The 24,495-nt window shown below is 43.0% G+C and overlaps 1 protein-coding gene across 1 annotated transcript in view; it reads left to right on the forward strand.

Annotated features, from left to right (window-relative positions):
* The first annotated feature begins 5,662 nt into the window (after positions 1-5,662).
* Positions 5,663-24,495, forward strand: part of LOC310791779 (insulin receptor-like) — a 60,742-nt gene continuing 41,909 nt past the window's right edge. Inside the window, exons 1-2 of the mRNA XM_083653442.1 lie at positions 5,663-6,694; positions 15,377-15,925. Coding sequence (XP_083509568.1) covers positions 6,613-6,694; positions 15,377-15,925 — 631 coding nt within the window. The 5' untranslated portion in view covers positions 5,663-6,612. The remainder of the gene's footprint in view (positions 6,695-15,376; positions 15,926-24,495) is intronic.

The following is a 24,495-nucleotide window of genomic DNA, read 5'->3' on the forward strand; positions in this document are numbered from 1 at the left end:
GTGTAATCCCACTTGTTGCTCCATTAGCCTGTGTGAGTGTGAGAAACGTCTCAAGGTCGGGAGGGGCATCACGTTTTATTTTCAAACAATGGCTGGATCGCACAAGGACACGTTTCCTCGTCTTTTTCCTCTGCTTCTAAAAATAACTGGAGATCTATTTCTGTTTTGGGAAGAGAGAGGACCACGTCTGATGGGATTCAGTCATTGTTAGTGCTGTGCAACGATGAACATTTGATTAACCCTCCATGGCTAGTCATTTGCTCACTCACTAGCCCATGGCTAGTCATTTTCTCACTCACTAGCCTGCGAGCCTTGAATGCCGTCGGAGGGTGGATTACTGCTGAATTACTCTTATGACCTCTGTCACAGTTGTCACAAGTACTTTCTTACCCAGATCATATTCATTTGGCATCATCGTCAACGTAGACCGAAATGTACATTGGTTTGGGCAGGAGTTAGCATTGATGACCATAGCTTAGCATGAAGACTTTTGGCCTTACCTGAACGTAGTTCTGCCCGTAGCTTCCTCTGTGTTGACTTGACCCCCACCTCTCTTAGTATCGGATCACGGACCACTTGGCTCTCCGCCAGCTTCATCTGAGCTGCTCGGTGTATCCAAACGGTGGTTCTATTGGGCTGGTTCCCAATGCGAAGAGAGAGGACCACGTCTGATGGGATTCAGTCATTGTTAGTGCTGTGCAACGATGAACATTTGATTAACCCTCCATGGCTAGTCATTTGCTCACTCACTAGCCCATGGCTAGTCATTTGCTCACTCACTAGCCCATGGCTAGTCATTTGCTCACTCACTAGCCTGCGAGCCTTGAATGCCGTCGGAGGGTGGATTACTGCTGAATTACTCTTATGACCTCTGTCACAGTTGTCACAAGTACTTTCTTACCCAGATGTGTGTGTGTGTGTGTGTGTATGTGTGTGTGTGTGTGTGTGTGTGTGTGTGTGTGTGCAAGATACAACTTGTCAAATGTAGCTACTATTCAAGGGAAAGGCTTGACAGAGAGCTTGTATTAACAGTCAAGTTTTGACAAGTGCACAGTTTAGATACAGAGTGATTCATTATTCTTATGTACTGAAGGGTTTGGGCCAATCGAGGTGACATGTTAGCGAGGGCGGTTATTCCATATCGATTGTGAAAGACGCAATTACAGATGTGTGTTTATTGTAATTTGTCCACTCAAGTGTTGTCATCTCAGGGCTTTGGGATTCTACATGGATCCATTTGTTTCCTCCTACTGCAAAAATTAAATGTGATTGGGCCAAACAATAGTAGAAATTACAGCATTATTATGTATTTTTAATGTGTTAGCTACTGAATTTAAAGCCCCCAGAAATCCAAATCCACAATAACCTAACTATGTAATTTACGGTCTTATCTGCATAAGCATCTAAAAGTATTAGACATTAGTTTAAATCCAAATCCTAATATTCCCATTTAAGTTTTTGCACTGTTTTTGATGTTGGGATTGAAGTGGGCGTGCGCGGCGAACCAATCAGGCTGAAGTGCCTCTACCCTGCAAATTAAAAAAATAGATCAGAATGTGTCAAGTTGTGCAGCACTGTGGGGGGAGCTAGCACTGGGAGCACTTCAGCAGACACGTCCACAGTTTCAGAGCAGAGAATACTGCTTAGTTTTTCATGATTTCGAAACCTGATTTTATATACTTGCATACCATACTAACAACCACAGTGTAGATATTCCATTGTCCTTGGCTCATAAAGCCGCAGAAGGCTTGAATGCTCATTTTGATGTTAAACTGAAAGAGGGTTGGATCTGGAATCCCTTATTTGGACCAACAAATTGTGTCATGCTTGACTCAGCCAATCACAAATGAGGAGTGAAATTATCTGTTTTGTGATCCGTTTTTTGATCACTAAAAGATCCAAAGCTCAGGAAAAGGTTTGATGTTGATTTGTAATACAAATCAACATCAAGTAACATGGTGAGCATATGTTTCTATCTATCTATCTATCTATCTTGATCGATCGATCGATTCTTCAGTTTTTAATGATTAGATGGGCTGAGAGTCTACCCTCGCCTATCCACCATCCACTTCATTAAAACCTGGGTGTAGGTGACAGTTTTTCCAAGGGGCATTAGTCAAATTTCCATAACACTGACTTAAGAAGAGGTCATAAAAATCCTATCACCAATAAGAATGCGAAGTGTCTGTGTGTGAGCAGAATTGTGTACGGCCGTCGGCCACAGCTATGCCATTTTACGTGTGATCGCGCTGAATCTTTCAGGAAGTGTAAAGAGCACCCCTGTGGGTGACCTAATGGAGCTGGATTTTTTCATTAGGTAATTAGAGCAGATTAATTGCCCTAATTACCTAATGATGTGATGTAACTCGTACAATGATGACATCATCTGCTGACATAATCACTGAAGACATCCCTCACTGATGACATCATCACTGAGCACTCGAGTGAGCCCTCCATGGCTAGTCATTTGCTCACTCACTAGCCCATGGCTAGTCATTTTCTCACTCACTAGCCTGCGAGCCTTGAATGCCGTCGGAGGGTGGATTACTGCTGAATTACTCTTATGACCTCTGTCACAGTTGTCACAAGTACTTTCTTACCCAGATCATATTCATTTGGCATCATCGTCAACGTAGACCGAAATGTACATTGGTTTGGGCAGGAGTTAGCATTGATGACCATAGCTTAGCATGAAGACTTTTGGCCTTACCTGAACGTAGTTCTGCCCGTAGCTTCCTCTGTGTTGACTTGACCCCCACCTCTCTTAGTATCGGATCACGGACCACTTGGCTCTCCGCCAGCTTCATCTGAGCTGCTCGGTGTATCCAAACGGTGGTTCTATTGGGCTGGTTCCCAATGCGAAGAGAGAGGACCACGTCTGATGGGATTCAGTCATTGTTAGTGCTGTGCAACGATGAACATTTGATTAACCCTCCATGGCTAGTCATTTGCTCACTCACTAGCCCATGGCTAGTCATTTGCTCACTCACTAGCCTGCGAGCCTTGAATGCCGTCGGAGGGTGGATTACTGCTGAATTACTCTTATGACCTCTGTCACAGTTGTCACAAGTACTTTCTTACCCAGATGTGTGTGTGTGTGTGTGTGTGTGTGTGTGTGCAAGATACAACTTGTCAAATGTAGCTACTATTCAAGGGAAAGGCTTGACAGAGAGCTTGTATTAACAGTCAAGTTTTGACAAGTGCACAGTTTAGATACAGAGTGATTCATTATTCTTATGTACTGAAGGGTTTGGGCCAATCGAGGTGACATGTTAGCGAGGGCGGTTATTCCATATCGATTGTGAAAGACGCAATTACAGATGTGTGTTTATTGTAATTTGTCCACTCAAGTGTTGTCATCTCAGGGCTTTGGGATTCTACATGGATCCATTTGTTTCCTCCTACTGCAAAAATTAAATGTGATTGGGCCAAACAATAGTAGAAATTACAGCATTATTATGTATTTTTAATGTGTTAGCTACTGAATTTAAAGCCCCCAGAAATCCAAATCCACAATAACCTAACTATGTAATTTACGGTCTTATCTGCATAAGCATCTAAAAGTATTAGACATTAGTTTAAATCCAAATCCTAATATTCCCATTTAAGTTTTTGCACTGTTTTTGATGTTGGGATTGAAGTGGGCGTGCGCGGCGAACCAATCAGGCTGAAGTGCCTCTACCCTGCAAATTAAAAAAATAGATCAGAATGTGTCAAGTTGTGCAGCACTGTGGGGGGAGCTAGCACTGGGAGCACTTCAGCAGACACGTCCACAGTTTCAGAGCAGAGAATACTGCTTAGTTTTTCATGATTTCGAAACCTGATTTTATATACTTGCATACCATACTAACAACCACAGTGTAGATATTCCATTGTCCTTGGCTCATAAAGCCGCAGAAGGCTTGAATGCTCATTTTGATGTTAAACTGAAAGAGGGTTGGATCTGGAATCCCTTATTTGGACCAACAAATTGTGTCATGCTTGACTCAGCCAATCACAAATGAGGAGTGAATTTATCTGTTTTGTGATCCGTTTTTTGATCACTAAAAGATCCAAAGCTCAGGAAAAGGTTTGATGTTGATTTGTAATACAAATCAACATCAAGTAACATGGTGAGCATATGTTTCTATCTATCTATCTATCTATCTATCTTGATCGATCGATTCTTCAGTTTTTAATGATTAGATGGGCTGAGAGTCTAACCTCGCCTATCCACCATCCACTTCATTAAAACCTGGGTGTAGGTGACAGTTTTTCCAAGGGGCATTAGTCAAATTTCCATAACACTGACTTAAGAAGAGGTCATAAAAATCCTATCACCAATAAGAATGCGAAGTGTCTGTGTGTGAGCAGAATTGTGTACGGCCGTCGGCCACAGCTATGCCATTTTACGTGTGATCGCGCTGAATCTTTCAGGAAGTGTAAAGAGCACCCCTGTGGGTGACCTAATGGAGCTGGATTTTTTCATTAGGTAATTAGAGCAGATTAATTGCCCTAATTACCTAATGATGTGATGTAACTCGTACAATGATGACATCATCTGCTGACATAATCACTGAAGACATCCCTCACTGATGACATCATCACTGAGCACTCGAGTGACATCACTGGTGACCAGTGTTGGGGGTAACTCATTACAAAAGTGACATATTGCATGTAATATATTACTTTTAGCAGTAACTTAGTAATAACTTATTACCAATATGATTTCAGTAATATTATACCAGTCATTCTGTCAACTATAACACAAGTTACAAATTTAGTTTTTTTTTTTTTTAATCAAAGCACAATGTTTAAATAAACATACAATCATTTCCAAATCAAATTGTGTTTTTATGCATATAACCACTATAGATGACAATAACAAAGGAAAAGGATAACCTTTATAATTTTGGACGGTTTACACTAACTTCAAGATGGTTTACATTCTTTTTCGGGATGGTTCCGGGGCAGCGATGTCATTCTGCTACTGCAGTTATTTTGGTGAATGTAATGCAAAAGTAGTGTAATAAGTAATGAGTTACTCTACACAGACAGTAATATTGTAAAGTAACTTATTACTTTTCAAATTAAAGTAACTAGTAATATGTAGTATATTACATTTTGAACGTAACTTGCCCAACACTGCTGGTGACATCACCAATTCTATACATAATGATATCATCAGTGATTGATTCGTTTGAGTGTGTCCCGGAGGCTTTGCAGACCACTGTGCTCCAAACCAGGGGGGGGGAGGGGCTCCCAGGGGTCCACTAAGTAAGTGTAAGTTTATATTAACAGCTCCTTTGTTAAATAAATGATACCATGAAATTGATAAATGAAACCATCACAGTGGACCTTTAATTTAAGATTTAGGCACTAGCAAATGTGAGCATCTATCATTGGTAACTAGCCTACAATATTATGAACTGGACTTTAAAAAGAAATAAATTTCATACAGATCACTGGGAAAAGCAATTAGATTACGTGTGAACCAACTCACCGCTACTACCCAGCACTGTTTGCCTACACTTTTGTAGAACAGTTTGTTGTGTAATCCAATAAGCTCCAGTCCGTATTTCCCCCTCGCCCCATCTGGATCACTGGCAGGGTTTGTTTACTGGCGGAGAGGCAGGGAAGAAGAGGATCCTAGGGGACCTGGGACTGTCCAATCTACCTCTGGCTGTGGAGGAGCAGGAAAATTAAGTTTCAAACTCTTATCTCACTTATCTTTCACTCGGTCGAATCAATTCGCTCAATCGTACTGTCGATATCTGCCCGAAGCATGAAAACAATCTGGAGCACGCTTTGTCTTTTTATTGCCACAAAAACTGGAGAGCTGGACTATATATCGAGCCACGACGAAGTGTGACAGCCCTTTGAGAGTGGAGGTCTCACTGAAATCTCTGCATTGACTGAAGAGTTTGCGCTTTGGATGTAGCTGCTGATATATTTCACATGCGAAATACGCACATTTACCCCTTTTTTTCTCTCGCAAGACTCTCTGCGCCCCGCAAGCTACAATCATCGAGTCAGCAGCAAACGGCTTTATAATTACTCAAAATTCCCAGGGCCGTGTATAGAAATATTTCCGTGCATGTAAATAATCACTTAAAAAATATGGTGTATAGCGATAGTACAGCTATGCATGCGATTCCTTAAGGGGAATTTGATTGGGAGAGTTGCAGGATCGCAGCGCAAACTTCACTTGTGGCCTGGACGGACTGGAGTGGTGGAGCAGCCAGGCAGCTAGCAGCGGCTAACGTTAGCTCCTGCTCGGCCAACAAGTCTGTCATTTTCCGACGTAGACAAATTACACTGTGCTAATTCACTCGACCATTTAATCGCGAACGAATACATAAACCGAGTATTCGTGTCCAGTGCCGTTGTGTGTTGACGGTGCTTTTCCATGAGGCGGCTAGCAACATTAGCTAGCATTTGACTGAACACATTGGGACTTGTTCCTCCGCCCATCTTCCGGGATGTCTTGTTTTTATTTTTGTTTACCTGTTGGCTCGCGCCGCTTAACAAAACCAATTATCTGAAAGAATTTCTCGCTAGTTCGCGTGTTCACAAGGGATTATTGTGCCTCTGCCCCGGACAGCCTCGGATAGAGACTTAACCCGAGCCAATATGAGGCTCCGGACTTTGTTGTGGGGTTTTGTTGTGACCACTGTCTGCCTTGTATGGAGCTGTCACCAAGCAAATGGAGAGAGTAAGTATAACGTTAATTTTAATTCTCCCATGACATTTTATGAGCAGCATCATTATGTCAAATTATCCAATTGGATCACACCTTAATTGACAGCTGTCTGGCTCTACACTTAACGAGAAATAAAATAAAGCAGGGCTTCTCAGACTTCATAATATACACTCTACCACAGTGTGATACAAATTGTTTTAGTGAATAGTAAACCATGATTTTAACATAGTAATTATCCGTACTTGCAGGTGAGGTTATAACAGCGAAGGCAGAGGACCCAAAATAAAAATATATACCGGTACATATTTGATGCCAGGGAATGGACTAATAGTGAAACATTATCTCTCACTTTGACCCCATTTTGGTAGTCACTGAAATGTATGCATCCTATTTGTAATATTAGTCTAAATTTCAGAAGGACACTATACAAATATAGCAGCAAATCTACAAACAATATAGCCTATAATATCCTTTTGTAATAGTACAGTGATTAAAAACTACCATATTATAACCCACCATAACAGATTACTAAAGACACACTGTAAGTCCCTATAGGGAAGTTATACCGTCTTTTCTAATAGAATTGATATAGATTTGATAATGGTAGGTAAGCAGCACTGGTGGTGTTGTAAGTCACTGTATTGAAGGGACAAAGGTTAACACTTATCGGCTATTTGAGTCTACGGGAACTGTAAACAAAATGTTTTTCCTCCAAAGAAGCAGTCTGAGAATGAAGAAGAATAAATGGGTTGTTATTGTAGATGCCTTGGCTTATTACTGCGCAGAGCAGGAATGTAACAAATAAGCCCTCTTTACAGCTCCTGACAATCCTTTTCTACTCGCCAGCCTAGAAACCCGAGTGATCAGGATGAATGGACACATCCACAATCACCACCCGCAGACATTTTCACATTTCTCAAACCAAAGAATGCCTGCACCCATTTACTTTCTTACTTGAATGTTACTAGCCGAGGCTCTACATGTGAGGAAGTGAATAGAACCTGTAGGGCAACATGACTGTTTCATGCTAGGAGCATTTTAAAGACAATCACAGAGCCCACTATTGAGTAAATGTCAAAACAGTATGTGGCTCAAAGGTGCCGTCACTCTTTCACCCAGTGTCCCACTGTCCCATATACTGAGGACATGTCGTTCTATCACAGTGAAACCATTCAACATAGGTTTACTAGAGATTGACAGATGGGAGGAAGAATTGCCAAAGTTTTTCATTGTCTTCGTGCCTTTCTCAACTGTCTGGACTTTCTGAAATGGTGGAAATATATCTAGCCTAACTATTCTTGTGACACTTGGCTTTGCCTAGTTCTAAGAGTTTTCTACCGTGGAGTGAATTCTCAAAAATATACACAGAAATAGGCAGGCAGTTAAGACAAGGAGAGAAATAATATTAAGCTCTATTATTCTTTTAATGAAGTCTTGGCTAACAAATGCAAGCATTTCTTCCTTGATTCGCATGTATGGAACTCTCTGCATCTATGTCTCCTGTGATTCTATGTGAGCACTTCTGCACCAAGACAATTTCAAATCAACCATGTGTTGAAATGGCAAATAAAGTTATATTCTATTCTATTCTATTCAAATGCATGGCACACACTGGTTTTGGTAGCTATTGCAAAAAATATAAAAATGGATTTGACAGATGAACTTTGCTTATCATCATTTACTAAATTGTAATGAAATTGCTAGTCTCATGTGTTAATGCATTGAGTAGTTTTACAACTTGGGACACGTTTTAAGGTATTTATGATCTTTGAAACAGCGTGGAGCATCTGTCAGTCAATTGGCACCTTCAGTCCAAACAGGGACTGTGAAATTTGTTTTACTGCTCTTTTGGCAAAACCTTCTTGTAGTGTTAGAAACACTAGTGTAGCCCAGGGGTTTTTCCAAGTCTGAGACTGTGGGCCTCCCCCCAGACAAAGCTTGGAAAAAGGTGCCCCCCTCGCTCAATTCATGTATGCCTGGATCATGATTGTTATTTGATCCCATATTCACTCAATAATTGAGCCGAGATAGCCTGATGTTGCTCTTTGACATGACTTCAGACTACACCAAATACATCAAGAAGGTGTGTCTGGTTGCATTTATTTGTTTCTGACTCTGAGAAAGTGGGGGAAAATGGTAACATTTTCCAAAACTACTGCATCTCTGAACTATCTCTTTAACCAAATCACACACATTTAGGCTATTCTGTGATCTCCTTTTGATCAACTAATGTCATATTATTTCACTTCCATTCACTGAGCCTCCCCTGAAACTGCTTGGAGTCCCGCCTCCCACATTGAAGACCTCTGGTTTAGCCTGTTCTCTATGGACAAGGCTTATAATAACTTTGAAGCAAGTGTCTACACAGCAGTGTTTTACTCGTGTTTGTTTTCCAGAGTAACAAGAGAGCTCCTCCTCCTATGTACAGTATATGAAGTTTGTTCCTGTCACATTGTAATACTGGGTTTAAGAGGAGCTGTGAACAAAAAATACCTCTCACCTTTCATCAGCTCGATGTCATCGAACCAGTTTGAGCGAGAATTTTAAGACATAAATCAAAAACAAGTTGTGTAATTGCATTGCTGCCCCCCCCCCCCCTCCTTCCTCGCTCCTCTCAGACTTGAGAGTGAACCACACAAGGGAAGAGTGGAGCTCAGGCCTCACACTGGCCGATTTCATAAGCCGGCCCGACCAACGCCGGATTCAGGAAATCTTCTCAGCTACTTGTTGGTCGCTGTCCAGCTCAGCTTGATGGAAAAGTTCACTTATTAATGCAGCTTATATTTAGTGGCTGTGTGATTTAGATTCAATTTTCTCGGCCGTTTGGCGACGGTCGAAATTCGCCATTTATGCTTGTGCTTGCAAACGTGTCTCACAGTCTTATATTTTGTAAGAAAAGAAAACACCCATCTAAAGTCTATTTCAGTTGGTGGGGGTTGTGCCGCTGCCAGCTTTGGCTCATCTCAAGCTGTGCGTCTCGTCTCAGCTGGTCAGGTTGTCAGGACGCTATCTCGCTCATAAATCTGTATCTGTATCACAGTCATCATCATCCCATTGTCATAAGTGTCAGTTAGAGTAGGGAGCCACCGGTGGCCTGTTGTTGAATGTCAGTCTTGTTTAGGAGGGCTGGTAGTTGGGCAGCAATCCAAGGACCGCCTCCTTGATTTATGACTCCTCACGAGGAGAGTGATCTTAGGTGATGGAACTGCTAACACCCTCCCCCCCCCACCACCACACACACACACACACACACACACACACACACACACACACTAACTACCACTGCCATCATCATGAGTGTGTTTGACATGTACACAAAAGAATGATTTTCGTAATCGTCACCCGCAGCAATTGCCTGCTTGACACATTCGCTGTTAAAACATTATATATAGCTCGCAAAAAGCAGTAATCTGCCACACCTGCACTCAAACATCAGCCTGACACTGCGACCACACAAGCGTCTTGACAAGGGAGTCTTGTTTTCTCAGAAGATCTCTCTTTACCCTTGACACTGTGCCCCTGCTCAAAGGAAATGTGCTTGTTATTGTGCTCTTACACTTCCCGGGTAATAATTACCCACCTCAGTGTCAACAGTGGCCTTAACACCCTCAAGAATACATGAAGTTTTACTTCCTGAATATGAATTCTGATGTAGCCTGTAGTCAGATGAGTAGATGCCAAATCAAGCCAGGGCTTAGTGTTTAAAAAATTGCATCGGTCTTGCAGAGTAGCCAAAACAACAGATGTAAAAACAAAGAAACAAAAAGTTAGGATTATGTTTCTTATGTATAAATAACCTGCACTTAAGGGAGAATAATGTGGAAGTTCAAGTGAGAGCAGCTGGTGGGCAGTAGCCTGATATTCAGACTTCATCGTCAACTCAACTCATTTCCTCCAAATCCACAACTGTGGAGTGGGCGTGGCTTCGAAAGTCTCTGGAGCCCGGCTAGGTGGGCAGTGAATCACGAAATGATCTTCTTTGTGTCTCGACGTGAACCATCTCTCCACAGGACACGCAGCCCACAATCTCAGGGGGGGAAACTTTGTGGTTTGCAGGCTTCTCTTTCACTCCACTCTATTTAGAGTCTGCGTTTGTTTAGAGTTTGTTTAGACAGAACCAGATTCATGTGAGATATTTAATTCCCCTACCGCTGTAATATGTTCTGTTTGATGTGCTCTCCGTGCGATGCCACCTCTGAGCAAACTGCTGGCAGGTTTGATGATATTACCCCCAATTAACCTATCCAATTAGACCTGGCCTTGACTCTCGCGTATCCCTCTTGAGTTGTAGCATAATGTCACCAACAGACTCATATTTAATTCTGTGCAGCTCAAGAGATGACAAACCTCCCATCTTTCCCATCTTAATTAACCCCAATCACTGTCCAGAGCCATTCAAAGTTTGAGGATTGTGTGCCGAGTGCCGACTTAATAAGCATAGCCTTGAGAGGTAGATATAGCGTTGAAACAAGGATTGTCAGAATTCCTGCTTGTTTGAAAATGAATCAATCATAAAAGGATGAAGTGTAAAAGTGACTTGTAATGCAAGAGTGTATTCTGTGATGTACTATCGGTCTCAAGTGTTATTTAAAAGTAGGTTTGAGTGTTTTGTTTTACAGTGTAGCTTAAAAGTGATGGATGGATTATTGATGAGGTTTTACAGCCCTCCTTAACGTGGATGCCATCACGCGGCGGTTTGGAAAGTTTCTTGGTGACCTGGGCATTCCGCAGGTCTGCAGGCAGTTGGAGCCTAGGTTAGGAAAACAACAGAACAGCGAAACCTTGAAAAGGGAAGTGTTGCAATCATCGACTGTGTTCCTGCACACTTGCAGAGGCCCAGCCGATAACGTTCACCAGAGATCAGCTCCGTCAGCGATGGAGCTGTAGAAAAAAAGGAATTGTGGGGCCTGTATGCCGAATGCCACCTAGCACACTCGTGGACAGACAAGTCAAACTCAGCAACTCTCTCAGCGAGATATGTTACTTTGTTTGCATTTCACAACTCGTGTGATACTTGTTAGTGTAGGATGTGATGCCCGCCTGTTATTACATTGTGCAGGGCTGCGTGCCCGTAAGTAACACAGCCTGTGTCACTGCATTTGCATTCTGAATTCAAAAGCTCCACGGGGGGGAAGTTTGTTTCAGCACCTGTTGAGTTAAAATTAGGAAACATCTTGTGACCAACAGCTACACTTTGATTCTGAGCTCTCTCTCCCGCTGGTAATCGTCCCCGTTGTTATTATTTTATTCAGGTGCTACAACTAAGGCAGTGAGAACGGTCAATAAAGCGTGTTTTTTTTTTCCTTGCTCGCGGTGCTGCTTGGACAGGAAACCAGAATCCCGCTTTCTTTCTAATTGGCCAGTTTAAAGTGCATCTCTGTCGGGGTCTGAATGATGGTGTTGATCAGTAGAAATCTGCCATCCTAATGATTGTAATTGACGCAGGGAAGCACGGTGTCTGTGTTTCCAGACGTGTCTGGCTCAGAGCAGGCGATGTACTGAAAGTTAATGAAGAGCTGCAGCCGGCTGAGTCGCCATGGTAACCCTATTGCTTTTGGTGTCCTCAAATTCATTTTTTTTTTTTTTTTTACTATGCAGGAAGCATTTAATAATGCATCTGATTTGTTTTGCATGAACTGGGTGAGTCATTTTCTCGGTGCTCTGCTCTGAAACAAAAAACAAAAACCATGTTTGAGGCAGAGATGGGGACTTGGACTTGCGACTTGGACTTGAGTCGCACTTAAGTCGCAGTCGCACACAATTGACTTGAGACTTGACTTGAGACTCGTCCTCAAAAGACTTGAGACTTGACTCGGACTCAAGATTTGGGACACGTGAACAATATTTATTTGAAATTTTTTAGGCGCATTAACATTAAGGAAATGTCTACAAATAATGTCAACTAATCACTGCTGATACTGATGGTGTATACTAGATAAAGGAGTGAGGATAATACCTAGTTTTAGCTATACAGTGTTTCTAAACAGACAGGATGGCATCCTGCAGATGATTAGAACGCTCATCCATAAGAGACTTGACTTGGACTTGTGACCAAAGACTTGAGACTTGACTTGGACCTCCCCCTCAAAGACTTGAGACTTGACTTGGACCTCCCCCTCAAAGACTTGAGACTTGACTTGGACCTCCCCCTCAAAGACTTGAGACTTGACTTGGACCTCCCCCTCAAAGACTTGAGACTTGACTTGGACCTCCCCCTCAAAGACTTGAGACTTGACTTGGACCTCCCCCTCAAAGACTTGAGACTTGACTTGGACCTCCCCCTCAAAGACTTGAGACTTGACTTGGACCTCCCCCTCAAAGACTTGAGACTTGACTTGGACCTCCCCCTCAAAGACTTTAGACTTGACTTGGACTTCCCCCTCAAAGACTTGAGACTTGACTTGGACCTCCCCCTCAAAGACTTTAGACTTGACTTGGACCTCCCCCTCAAAGACTTGAGACTTGACTTGGACCTCCCCCTCAAAGACTTGAGACTTGACTTGGACTCTAGCTCAAACACTTGAGACTTGTGAGCATCTCTCTGGTTTGAGGCGCATCAAGTTCCTACCTCTGCCAAAGTTTTGGTCCGAGCCTAAAGTTGGCACACGGAGATGGCCGGTCCTTTCTCTCCTGCGGCTCCAGAATTCCTCACATACACACCAGGCCTGCAGTGTTCCAGTTTCCAATGCGAGCCACTATCGGTACGGACGGAGTGTATTAGATTCTCTATTGGGAATGCAGTGCTAAAAATACTGGCCTGGCTGAAAGTGTACACTGATGGGAGCCTGGACTCGCCGCTCTGTGATGTGCTGCCTTCCCCACGGGGTCACTCGGTACTCGGTCCCTGCTGGGTCAGCTTACTGTCCATGTTCGAACACTTCCGGTGCCTTGCTTTTTTTAAACTATGCGAGAGGGAGAGAGAGAGAGAAGGCTAGGCTCATCATAGTTTTAAATGTGTTACACAAGGTTAAGTCTGGGGAATGAGTCTGGTCTACAGGAGGCGAGACTTGCTGCAGACTCCCCATCAGTTTAATGTGAAGGGTTTTGGAAGTGGAAGTGTGGAAATGACAGGTTCGAGGCGAGCCGTTCATGCTCACAATTCAGCAGCGCTCCCGAGACCACGGGGAGAGCTGCGGATTGAAATGTAAAGCAGCTTGAAAGGGGAAAACCTTTTCTGGGTTTTTTTTTCTACGATTCAAGTTCCTTATAAAAGCCTGTCATTGAATACCAGGTTAAGAAATCGTGCCTCCGTTTTGAACGAGCTTAGGAGAAGTTGTAGGTGGAAAGCCTCGATTATTTTCCGTGAGGTGTGAACGTTCCGGCCATAAAGGTCACAGAGTGAAAAGCTTGTTGTTTGTCATCCTGGAGCTTAGTGATCGGACTCTCCGTGTGCCGCTTGTCTCGTCCTGTTATGCAACACAAGGTGTAAAATGAGCTGCTGTCATAAAGAGGCGTACGCATCAGCCTGGCTGTGTTATACAGTCGGTGGGTTGGTCTGTCGGTTGGTAAACAAATGCAGAACTCTCACCGGGCAGCACACGTCCAGCTGCAGCCAGGACTTGTGAACTGTAAAATTGGGCCTGGAATGTCCCACACGGCACCTGTAAAGGAAAGTTTTTATGGCCGTCATTATGGCTGTTATGTCACACGACAGGCATCTGCTGAAGAGTCTGGCTGATTTCCAGCAGTTTGCATAGAGTTGGGGAAAGCCTCATTACGGTCATCTTTTTGTCTTCAGAAAGCACATAATGAACATAATAGCCTAATGTCATGCATGTTGCTGTTTGATGTATTTGGGCAATAGGCTGTAGGCTACATTGTCTAACAGCTGTGACTAACATGCGGCTATCATCGTGCTTCGTTGCGATCGTATAGTTTGGAAAAGTTTGAGACGCATCTGTTCCGTCTGCACAGTTGCATAGTTATGGAATTTCTTGTCAAACGGGATCATGTGTCATGTCTAGGTCGTGTCTGAAAAGGCCACAAATCTACTACTGGTGCAACATATGAGCGTTAACGCTCGCATGCTCCTGCGGAGGCATATTTTTAATACATTAGGTAATGTTTTTTATGGTCTTAAGTTACAGCAGCAGCCCCACAAATCAAACACGAGTAGCCGAGGATGAGCACAACTTGACACTGATGACAGCACTCCATATTTGAATGTGGCTCACAGCCAGATATGTGGTTGCTAAACAAAATGTCAGCGAAGGGGTCTGGTTTTCATCAAAGCCAGAGACATAACCACATATTTCTCAGTGAAATATCCCCTCTCATTACCAAGCGGGCTATTTTTTTTCTCCTCCCGATCTCTTTAACTTCCTCAAAACTGGTTTTCCAAAGTTTACAAAGCTGACGTCTGGCCTCACCAGTTGTAATAATAAATGGACTACTGGAACAAAATGCATTTCTCTGATATCAGCATTTTAATCATTGCTTTCTTCGGGAGAATTAGTTTATATCCAAGCTTCATAACTTTTCGTTCAATGTGTGTTGGGTTTTCCTGCAGAGTGAACGATGCAGCTGCTTATTTCCTTGATCCTAGAGTCAACTGAGAAAAGCTTGGCTATTAGTTGTGGAGCCTAACCGGTGATTACAGCTGCTTAATGTTGTTTATTTTTGTTTTTCCTGAAGGAATCTACTTTCTAAAGATCCTGTTTTTCCCCCCTCTTCGCCCTTTCCATGTCTTTTCAGTTTGTTCCAGCAAGGACATCCGGAACAATGTGACCAACCTGCACACGTTAGAGAACTGCACTGTGATCGAAGGCCACCTGAAGATCCTGCTCATGTTCAAGACCAAGCCTGAAGATTTCCGGGGCCTGAGTTTCCCCAAGCTGACCGTGGTCACCGACTACCTGTTGCTCTTCCGAGTCTATGGCATGGAGAGCCTCAGCGACCTCTTCCCCAACCTCACCGTCATCAGGGGCAACAACCTCTTCTTCAACTACGCCCTGGTGATGTTCGAGATGCTCCAGCTCCGAGAGATCGGCCTCCACAGCCTGATGAACATCACCCGAGGAGCCGTGAGGATCGAGAAGAACCCGGACCTCTGCTACCTCTCCACCCTGGACTGGTCCAAGATCCTGGACACCGTCGAGGACAACTACATCATGGCCAACAAGAACGACCGAGAGTGCGGAGACGTGTGTCCGGGGGCGGCCAAGGGAAAGACCACCTGCCAGGCGACCACCATCAACGGACTCTTCGGCGAACGCTGCTGGACACAGAAGCACTGTCAGAGAAGTAAGCAGTTTGACTCTGTCACTTGCCGGTACTTTACATGCACACTAATTACACGATAACTGGGAATAACCAGGTTACAACAATAATTTGATTGAATGGGGAAAACCCCTGTTCACATGATTCAGTGATGGTTCAAAATAATATTAATAATGATAATCTTTATTATTTATACAACAGCTTTCTGAAAACTGAAAGCTGCATCACCATACTTTTTTTTAAATATTCATTTTAGGGACATTAAGCAAGCCAGCACGAGATGACGTAAGGCAGGGCTATTCAACTAAATTGTTCAGGGGGCCACATTGTCAGAAACCTAAGGGGCCGGGGGCCGGACCCTGAGCCATTATATGTACACTTGACACAACCCGCCACCACATTTTCGCAGCCGTGCTGGAACTATTATTAAATAGGGGGTGCTGTAAGGAATGGAATCTTGACACTGCCCGCTAGGGCAGCGTCGAAGAAAATTTGATGTTTTTTGGACTTTTATCCATATTTAGAAGAATATTTACCGTAATTTTAAATTAACATTAGGATTATACTGTTGTGATGTCATTATTCAGTATCTTCTCCTTTTCTCACTCACTTTCATGTAACCACCTGCTCTTCCTTTAGTCGTTTTACACTACAACAGACAGCAACACAGGCATAAACACTGAACTTATTATTATTATTATGGAAAACCAGATTAGGATGAAAATCAAACACTGTAAAGTGTAATGGAACAAACAAGGAAAAATGAAATAAAAAAGCTTCTCCCGGGCCAGTCATAGATCTTTGTCCCCCACCCATTTTATTTTTTTATTTTATTTTATTATATCAAACTCTGGCGGGCTGGATCAAAATTCAAACGGGCCGTATCCGGCCCGCGGGCCGCCAGTTGAATAGGCCTGACATAAGGGAACGGTTTGGAACATACTCAGATAAGCAGTCACAGAGATATGAAGGTGCTATTTAGAGCCTTATAAACAAGTCAAATCAATTCTCAATGTTACAGGGAGCCAGTGCAATGAGGCTAAAACTGATATATGTTATCTTATCCTGGTTGGATTTCTCTCCTTAAGGAAGTGACGTACAACTGAAACTTCCTGCCAGTTGTCTTGGATTTTGAACATGCCACCGCACCTGGATTATTTTCATACAGTCATACTGTACGTTCACACCAAGGTGAAAGGAACACTTAACGAGTTTGCTCGCACGTATTATTCGCTCAAATGCACTGCCCGGGGTGAAATCTCATCTACTCGCGCGTTTGCATTGACATGTAATCTCGTCGCGCGAATATCTGAAAATCTGGCCGGTGTCAAGTTGTCAACGTACAGTAAGGTGGCAAAACAGCTCTCTAGTTCGGTTCATTGCTTCTGGGGACGTAAGTGTTCTTGAAACCCATCACATTAGATGAAAATTTCATACTAAAATTATAATGCAATTTCTTTTTTCTAAAAAGTTGTCTGTCTGTAAATCATGCCTCAATCTTTCACTTTTGCTACACTACATAAGCAACCAGTTTTAAGATTTACAGATTACAACTCTCTAATCAGATCAAATGAATGTAGATTAGGGCTACTGTTTATAAGGAAATTGTTATTTTTTTGTGATAGAGAAAATTTAAGTTAAAAAAGTTTCAAAAAAAGTTAAAAATTTAAGTTCATCAGTTTGCCTTCTGTCAAAAGCACAGTGTTTACGGGCGAGAGATAATGCAACAGTTTGATAGAGAACAGCTCTGCACATCCACAGGTGCCCCCAATACAAAATATCCACAAGCCAGAACACAAAAGAAAACGTATTGAAATATTGTAGACTCAGGACTTACCGAACTGCTGTTGATAATATCGTGTTCACACCTCACTTGAGCCGAGAATGTGAGAGTGAGCAGCTTGAGAGAAAACCACTTGTGACAGAATAGATACAGTCGGTCTGTGCGGGAACACCCACAAAATGTTCAACTGTAAACCCCCCATATATCTCAATGGGCTGACTCAACAAAGGACGGTGCTGCGGCTCTACACTACAGGATCGGGGATTCTAGAGCAGGTATATAGACGTCTGTTCAGATGTGCATGTACTGTGGTGGTTGAATCACCGATCCTGTCTGCCTGGGCTGGGCTAGTAGCTAAATGCTAACTATGCTGAATGGGGAGAACGGGAGGATTTACCCCACGCTGACTACGCCCCCAGCCAGCTACCCCAGCGTCTATGATGAGACATTGACTGTATCTATGTGTCATCACAATTAAATTCATAGCAATAGAAGCAGAGTAGCCAACCGCCAATGCCTAGTAGATTTTGTGTTTGGCTAGTAAATCCCAGAAGGCTATCAGCCACATGGCGATGTTTGTACCAAACTACTTCGGCACGGTGGCTCAGTGGTTAACACTGTTGCCTCACAGCAAGAAGGTCCTGGGTTCGAACCCCGGTCCATCCCAGGTCCTTTCTGTGTGGAGTTTGCATGTTCTCCCCGTGTTCGTGTGGGTTTTCTCCGGGTGCTCCGGTTTCCTCCCACCACCTAAAGACATGTATGTTAGGGTTAATACTCCTGTCAGTGCCCCCTGGCCAAGGTACTGGCAAAAAGAACTGGAGTTGGTCCCCGGGCGCTGCACAGTGGCTGCCCACTGCTCCTAGTTCTAGGAAGGTTCCTAGTAGAGGATGGGTCAAATGCAGAGGATGAATTTCCCCAAGGGGATAAAATAAAGGATAACTTAACTTAACTAACTAGTCATCTAATAAAAAATAAAATCTTTCTTTTCTTTCTTTCTTTCTTTCTTTCTTTCTTTCTTTCTTTCTTTCTTTCTTTCTTTCTTTCTTTCTCTCCTTCTCTCTCCCTGTTCGTATTGTATTACCTGTAGTTTTGTAGTTGACATTAGTGTTACTATTACCATTGGTTTTAGCCTATCTTCTTAGTTAAAATTGGCTAAGTGGGTGGTGTCTGTCTGTGATGGTGGTGCCAGTCACGATTATGATGTCATCAGTGATGTCACTTGAGCAATTGTGATATCATCAGTGATGTCACTTGAGCAATTGTGATGTCATTAGTGATGTCAATCGAGCAATTGTGATGTACAGTGTCTGTCTGTCAGTCCAGAGATTCCACCTTAGGAATCGAGCGTGCATAGCGTGCAGGATTCCTAGTTACTGTACATGTGTATTACAATTAATGGTTACTCTTAGGATTTATGTTGTTAGTATTATTAGAATTAGTGTTTGTGTTCACATTAATTAATTATTAGTATTAATGTTACTGTTAGTGATGGTATATTATTTACGTATATTTACGTATATGTGACCCAAAAAGGCAATTTAATAATTTTTGGTATTATTTTCGGTAAAAAATATGCTTGGCCGGCAGATTTTTTGTCTACTTGCCAGTGAGTCAAAAAGTTCTTTTGGGACCCTGAATACAAGGCACGTTAAGCCTTTTTGTGTGTTTATTATCAGACCGAGAGTTTTGCCAAAAACGGTTAGCCTACTTGTGTCCCGTTAGTGTTGAAATGTCAGAGCCAAGTCATGTGCGTCGCTTTAGTTAAGTAGGCCAAGTTTTGTGTCAGTGCAGTTGGAACTGTGCTCTTTAACATGATGCAACACCTCGCCTGTTAGTCTGTGAATGTTTATTTTCACTCCACAGTCGTGTTGTCATCGCTCGTGATGTGTGGAGAAGCCCAGGCCAAGGAGATGACAGAAATATGCCACATGTCTAATTGCCTCCAAAGCACAGCTCCTGGGAAATGACTTGTTCCCTCTGAAGTGGCTTTTGTCGTCAAACGACGAGCCCACCCATTTCACACTGCCAAAGAGTTCAAGTTTGAGCGCGGAGAAGAATTTTGCGTCTGGGTGCTGCCTGAACTCCTTGGCTTGCACCATTACGCTACGCTCAGTCCACATCATTTAACTGCTGGTTCTGCTTTCTCAAGCCCTTATTGATGTATCTGAGGTTGTTGTGATGGTTTCCATAAAATAGAGCTGGACCCCTTATTATGCTCTTCTCTCGCTGCTGAAATGTGATTTTCATAGTTTTTCCATTAATGATATTGTGCTTGAGGTGATTGCTCATACTCATCACTAGTCCATGAATATATTTGCTGAATAGGCCCAGAAGACCTATTGGCAAATTGTGGTGACAAAAATGAGGAAGCGTTATAAAAAAAAAAGTCTAGCGGCAGAGATGATCCCAAATTGAGTTGAATGTGCCATCCTCTGACAAAGAATCAAGACCAGAAGCCGCCTCTCCAGCACTGATCTCCAATCATGGGCCTGCAGTCGGCGCAGGCCGGGCCTGTGGTCTTGTGGTCTGGGCCTGCGGTTTTTGGCTTAGTTTCACTAAAGCATGAAAAGAGCCGTTAAGCCCCGGCTAGAACCACAGAACAGAGTGCGAGGCATTCGCTGCCCTGTTCAGATGGAGCCTATTTATGTTGTTAGGAGAACTAGAATAGTTCCTAAATAAACGACTTATTCTAAATTCATCACTCTGGCCACTGGCCAGCATTTCCTTTTCTACCATCTTTTGGCATCATCTGTTGTGACTGAAATGGGTTTTTGTGCATGAAGGTGACCTTATGAATGTTGAGCACAGATGCACCAATACTAATACTGGTGTCTAATAAGCTGATACCAAATACCAAAGTATTTGTGTTGAAGTCTCCCAGAATTAAGATCTGACACCAACAGCCACAAGCATTTTGAAGATCAAACAACTTTTTTTTGCTCTTTTCATTATAAGGGCCAGAAACCATGGAAAAGTTTTGCACTCTGAACAATAAGCAGCGGCGAAGTCATATGGGCACATTGCTCTAGTGCTGAGTCGTGCCAGAGGCGGCTGTGGGTCACACACTTTCTGTAGTCTCTCTACACTCACAGAAAACAAAGCTGCAGGAGCACGAGGCTTGGCTTAGCTCCCATCTTTGGAGTCACAACCTGTTTCCTTTCCCTTACTTCTATAACGGGGGTAAATTGAGCTGCTCCCCCCTCCTTTTTACACTAAATTGGGTGCGTCCGTTGAGCAAAGTGGCAAAGCGAGGTTGCAGGAGATGCTCATCATTACCAAAGCTGATTAGATTTGGCCACACACACGTACGTACCATCACAACATCTACACGAGTGGCAAGTATAGATGACCTGTGAAGATCGTTGGTCTTCTTCTCTATAAGGCTTTGAAGTGTAGTGATAGGAAGTTATCTTATGTTTGACACATTGTAGAGCTTTGTTAAAGACAAGTGGCAGACAAATGCATGTAGATACATCACACATGGCTATGTGCACACAGCTTTCCATACAGAGCTGCTCTTCTATTACATATTGCTTTTTAAAAGTTGTTTGTTGTTTTCATATCATAAATGACTCAAATACTGATCTTACCATTTTTCACCAAAGATTTGCTGTTATTCTGTCTAGTTCTGCATTCCGTTTCTAACCGAGATTTTATATCAGAAAAATGCAGTGTTTAAACCCTTAGAGATCATTTGACCATTTTGACGCTGCTTGTTTAGCTGCTAGGATGTCAGTTTAGCCTGAGCCCTAAGAGGAGCTAGTTGACAAAGATATTGGCTGTGGCTCAATAAGAAGTCAGCTCTTGATTTTTTCACTGTTTACCTGCGCTGACAGACACACTGCAAATAATGTCCATCTGATCAAGTATTTTTTTCTTGCACTCTTGAAGTCCTACTTTTTCAAGTGAGGAAAAATGTCAATAGAAGCAAGTGGGAATTTTTAAGCAAAGTCTGAATGCAAGATTAAAATGTTTAAAATATAGACCCCTTATCATCCCCTTATACAGCTGTCAACATTGGAACTGCGCGCGCATCGTGTAGGCAAAAAGCCGTGAGCCCAGCATTGACAGACACACAGGAGAGCTGTGTAAAAGCCCCGCTGTCAGGACTGCTCTGTGCCCATCTGCGACACACAGTTAAATTTTAGTTTTAAAATGCAGTTCTCGGCTTACTACCACAGCTTATCGCCTAGTGATAAGCAATGTTATGCATCGCAATTAACGTTGGTTAATGGGATACGTCTTACAGACCCATACGCACTGGCGCTGTCAATGGATAAAAGACAAGAAGAATTGGCCAAGCCTAGACTGGCCAGCAATACATAGCGTAGATAATTACATAGCAAAGATATATTGTTATGTTGATAATGCACACAACTCAATAATGACATTATGTAACGTTACTTGGTTGTTGTTAACTAACCGAGCGATGTGGCTGAGCAGCCTACAGCTACAGGCAGCTTACCTGATTATGAAATGAGCACTACAAAGTCGGGCATTTTTAATGATGTCCTCGTTCCAATCAGTTCAACTCAATAATGACATTATTTAACGTTACTTGGTTGTTAACTAACCGAGCGATGTGGCTGTTACTAGCAGCCTACAGCTACAGCTTACCTGATATTAAATAAGCGAGCACTGCAAAGTCGGCATTTTTAATGATTTCCTCTTTCGGCTTGCAACCAAAGACACCTATGGTTAGCATTAAAAGCAGTATGAGTTGACGGGATTCGGTAAAACTTTAGTCCTTGCTTTGTTGATAGTGTAACAGACTGTTCAGTGTTGTGTTGTGTTCTATTGCGTGTGTATGCGAGGCTGTGTATGTTCCCTCGAGTTGCCGTAGAACAGGATATGTGGGGAGAATTAGGTGATGCTTGTTATAACGTTACAGCCTGGCTCTATCGTTTATTATTTTATTAACCAAGTGTGAATAGGCGGACCCGAATACTCTGCTACAATAGCTTTTCGATTCTGGCATCCCACTGCACAACACGAAGACATGTCTAGCTCGTCTAGTTTTCCAGCCACTGGAAAACTACTTGCCAGGGCTGCGCAGAGTCTGTCTTTCTGCATCCGTCATGCGCATCGACACTGCGTGATGTCAGTGTGACGTAGTCGTATAAGGGGTCTATAAGATAAGATTCATATTTTATATATATATTATATATATATATATATATATATGGTGAAGAGAGGATTCCCATGTGCACAGCCAGTAGAAAAATCAGGTGCTGGTCGGTTGTAGGATAAACATGAAATGAAAAATTAAAGGAACCACCGCAACACTGAAAATGACTTACTGATGTTTATTTGTGAACAACGCGTTTCGCGTACAGCTTCATCAGGTTCACAGAGGTTCTCTGTGAACCTGATGAAGCTGTACGCGAAACGCGTTGTTCACAAATAAACATCAGTAAGTCATTTTCAGTGTTGCGGTGGTTCCTTTAATTTTTCAATATATATATATATATATATTCTGAATTTCTCCCCCATTTTCTCCCCAATTGTAATTGGGCAATTTTCCCCCAAGATATATATTGTTTAACTTTGTGTCAGGTTGTGGTTCACCGAGTAGAGCATATCCCATAAGGCTCGGTCCTTTCCGCAACGACCCGGGTTCGAATCCGGCCCGCGCTCCGCTGTCCTTTGCTGCATGTCCTCTCTATCACTGTATGTGTCTCTCTGTCACTGTCTCTGTCAATAAAGCATAAAAATGCATGCCTGAAAAAGGTGTCTTCAGATGATGGAGATGAGGGGAACGGATGAAGACAATTCCTTGGATTACGATCAAAAGGCTCATACTGACAGAAAACCAGTCAATTCGATGGTGGCTTCATGTACCTTTAAACTTGTTCAACTTGTTCAACCCTGTTGAGGTTATCTTAGAGTAAAATTAGCTTGAGAGTTGAGTCTGAGTTCTGTGGGGGGGGGGGGGGGGTGTTGGTGGTGGTGATGCAATCAGCTTATTATTACATTACAATGTTGTGCATGCCACTTCTTTAGCTGCAGAAGTAATCAAATGCGTTTGCGTGGATTGGTTCCTACATTCAAGCATTGTGTTGTATTGCGTTGATGCTTGATGATGTCATCTTGTGACAGGTTACAGTAGCATTTATTCTCCGGGGGGACGTTGCAGACTCTTTGTTTCCACGTTGTAATCACATTTGGATTGTGTTTGTTTTTGTTGTGCTCTTTGTGGAGCACGGCGGTTTCCGTTGCAGGCCCGTCGCCAAAGCCCAGAAGGATCTGAACGAGCACGGTTTCCCCCAGGCGGCTAGTCTTTTACACATTATAAAAATGATCTTCATTATCTGCCCCTTAAGGAGATTAGACACCCAGCTGAGAGGCAGGGGGGAGAGGGGGGTTGTCTGGGTTTGCTAAATACGTTGCATATTTAATTAGCTCCTCCAATAAGTTGGAGAATGGCTTTAGCAGCTGCCCCGACCTCTGATTGGTTGGCACTCAACAACACACTTGTGGCATGTGTGTCTCTCTGCAGCTCAGCCTGTGGGCACTGACTGGGCAGACAGAGGCTGACTGCTGTTTGCTGTTGGCTGTTAGCTACACGCAGGCCGTCACAATTGGAGCGTTGCTGTGAATCAGGGCCCAGTCAGGTCAGGTGAGGAACCTGCGGCGTGCCCCTCTCCATACGCAGAGTCCAAATTTACCCTCGGCTGACGTCAGGCATCTGTTTTTACCAATCAAGCCATGGGCTCTGAGATGGCTCAGGGGCAGCGTCTGTGTTTGTGTGTAGCCGTAACTGCAGGCACAGACACAGAGTATAAATCACACGGGGACATACTTATGTGCG

This window comes from Poromitra crassiceps, assembly GCF_964638095.1.
Source record: "Poromitra crassiceps genome assembly, chromosome: 17".
NCBI classification, from domain to species: Eukaryota; Metazoa; Chordata; class Actinopteri; order Beryciformes; family Melamphaidae; genus Poromitra; species Poromitra crassiceps.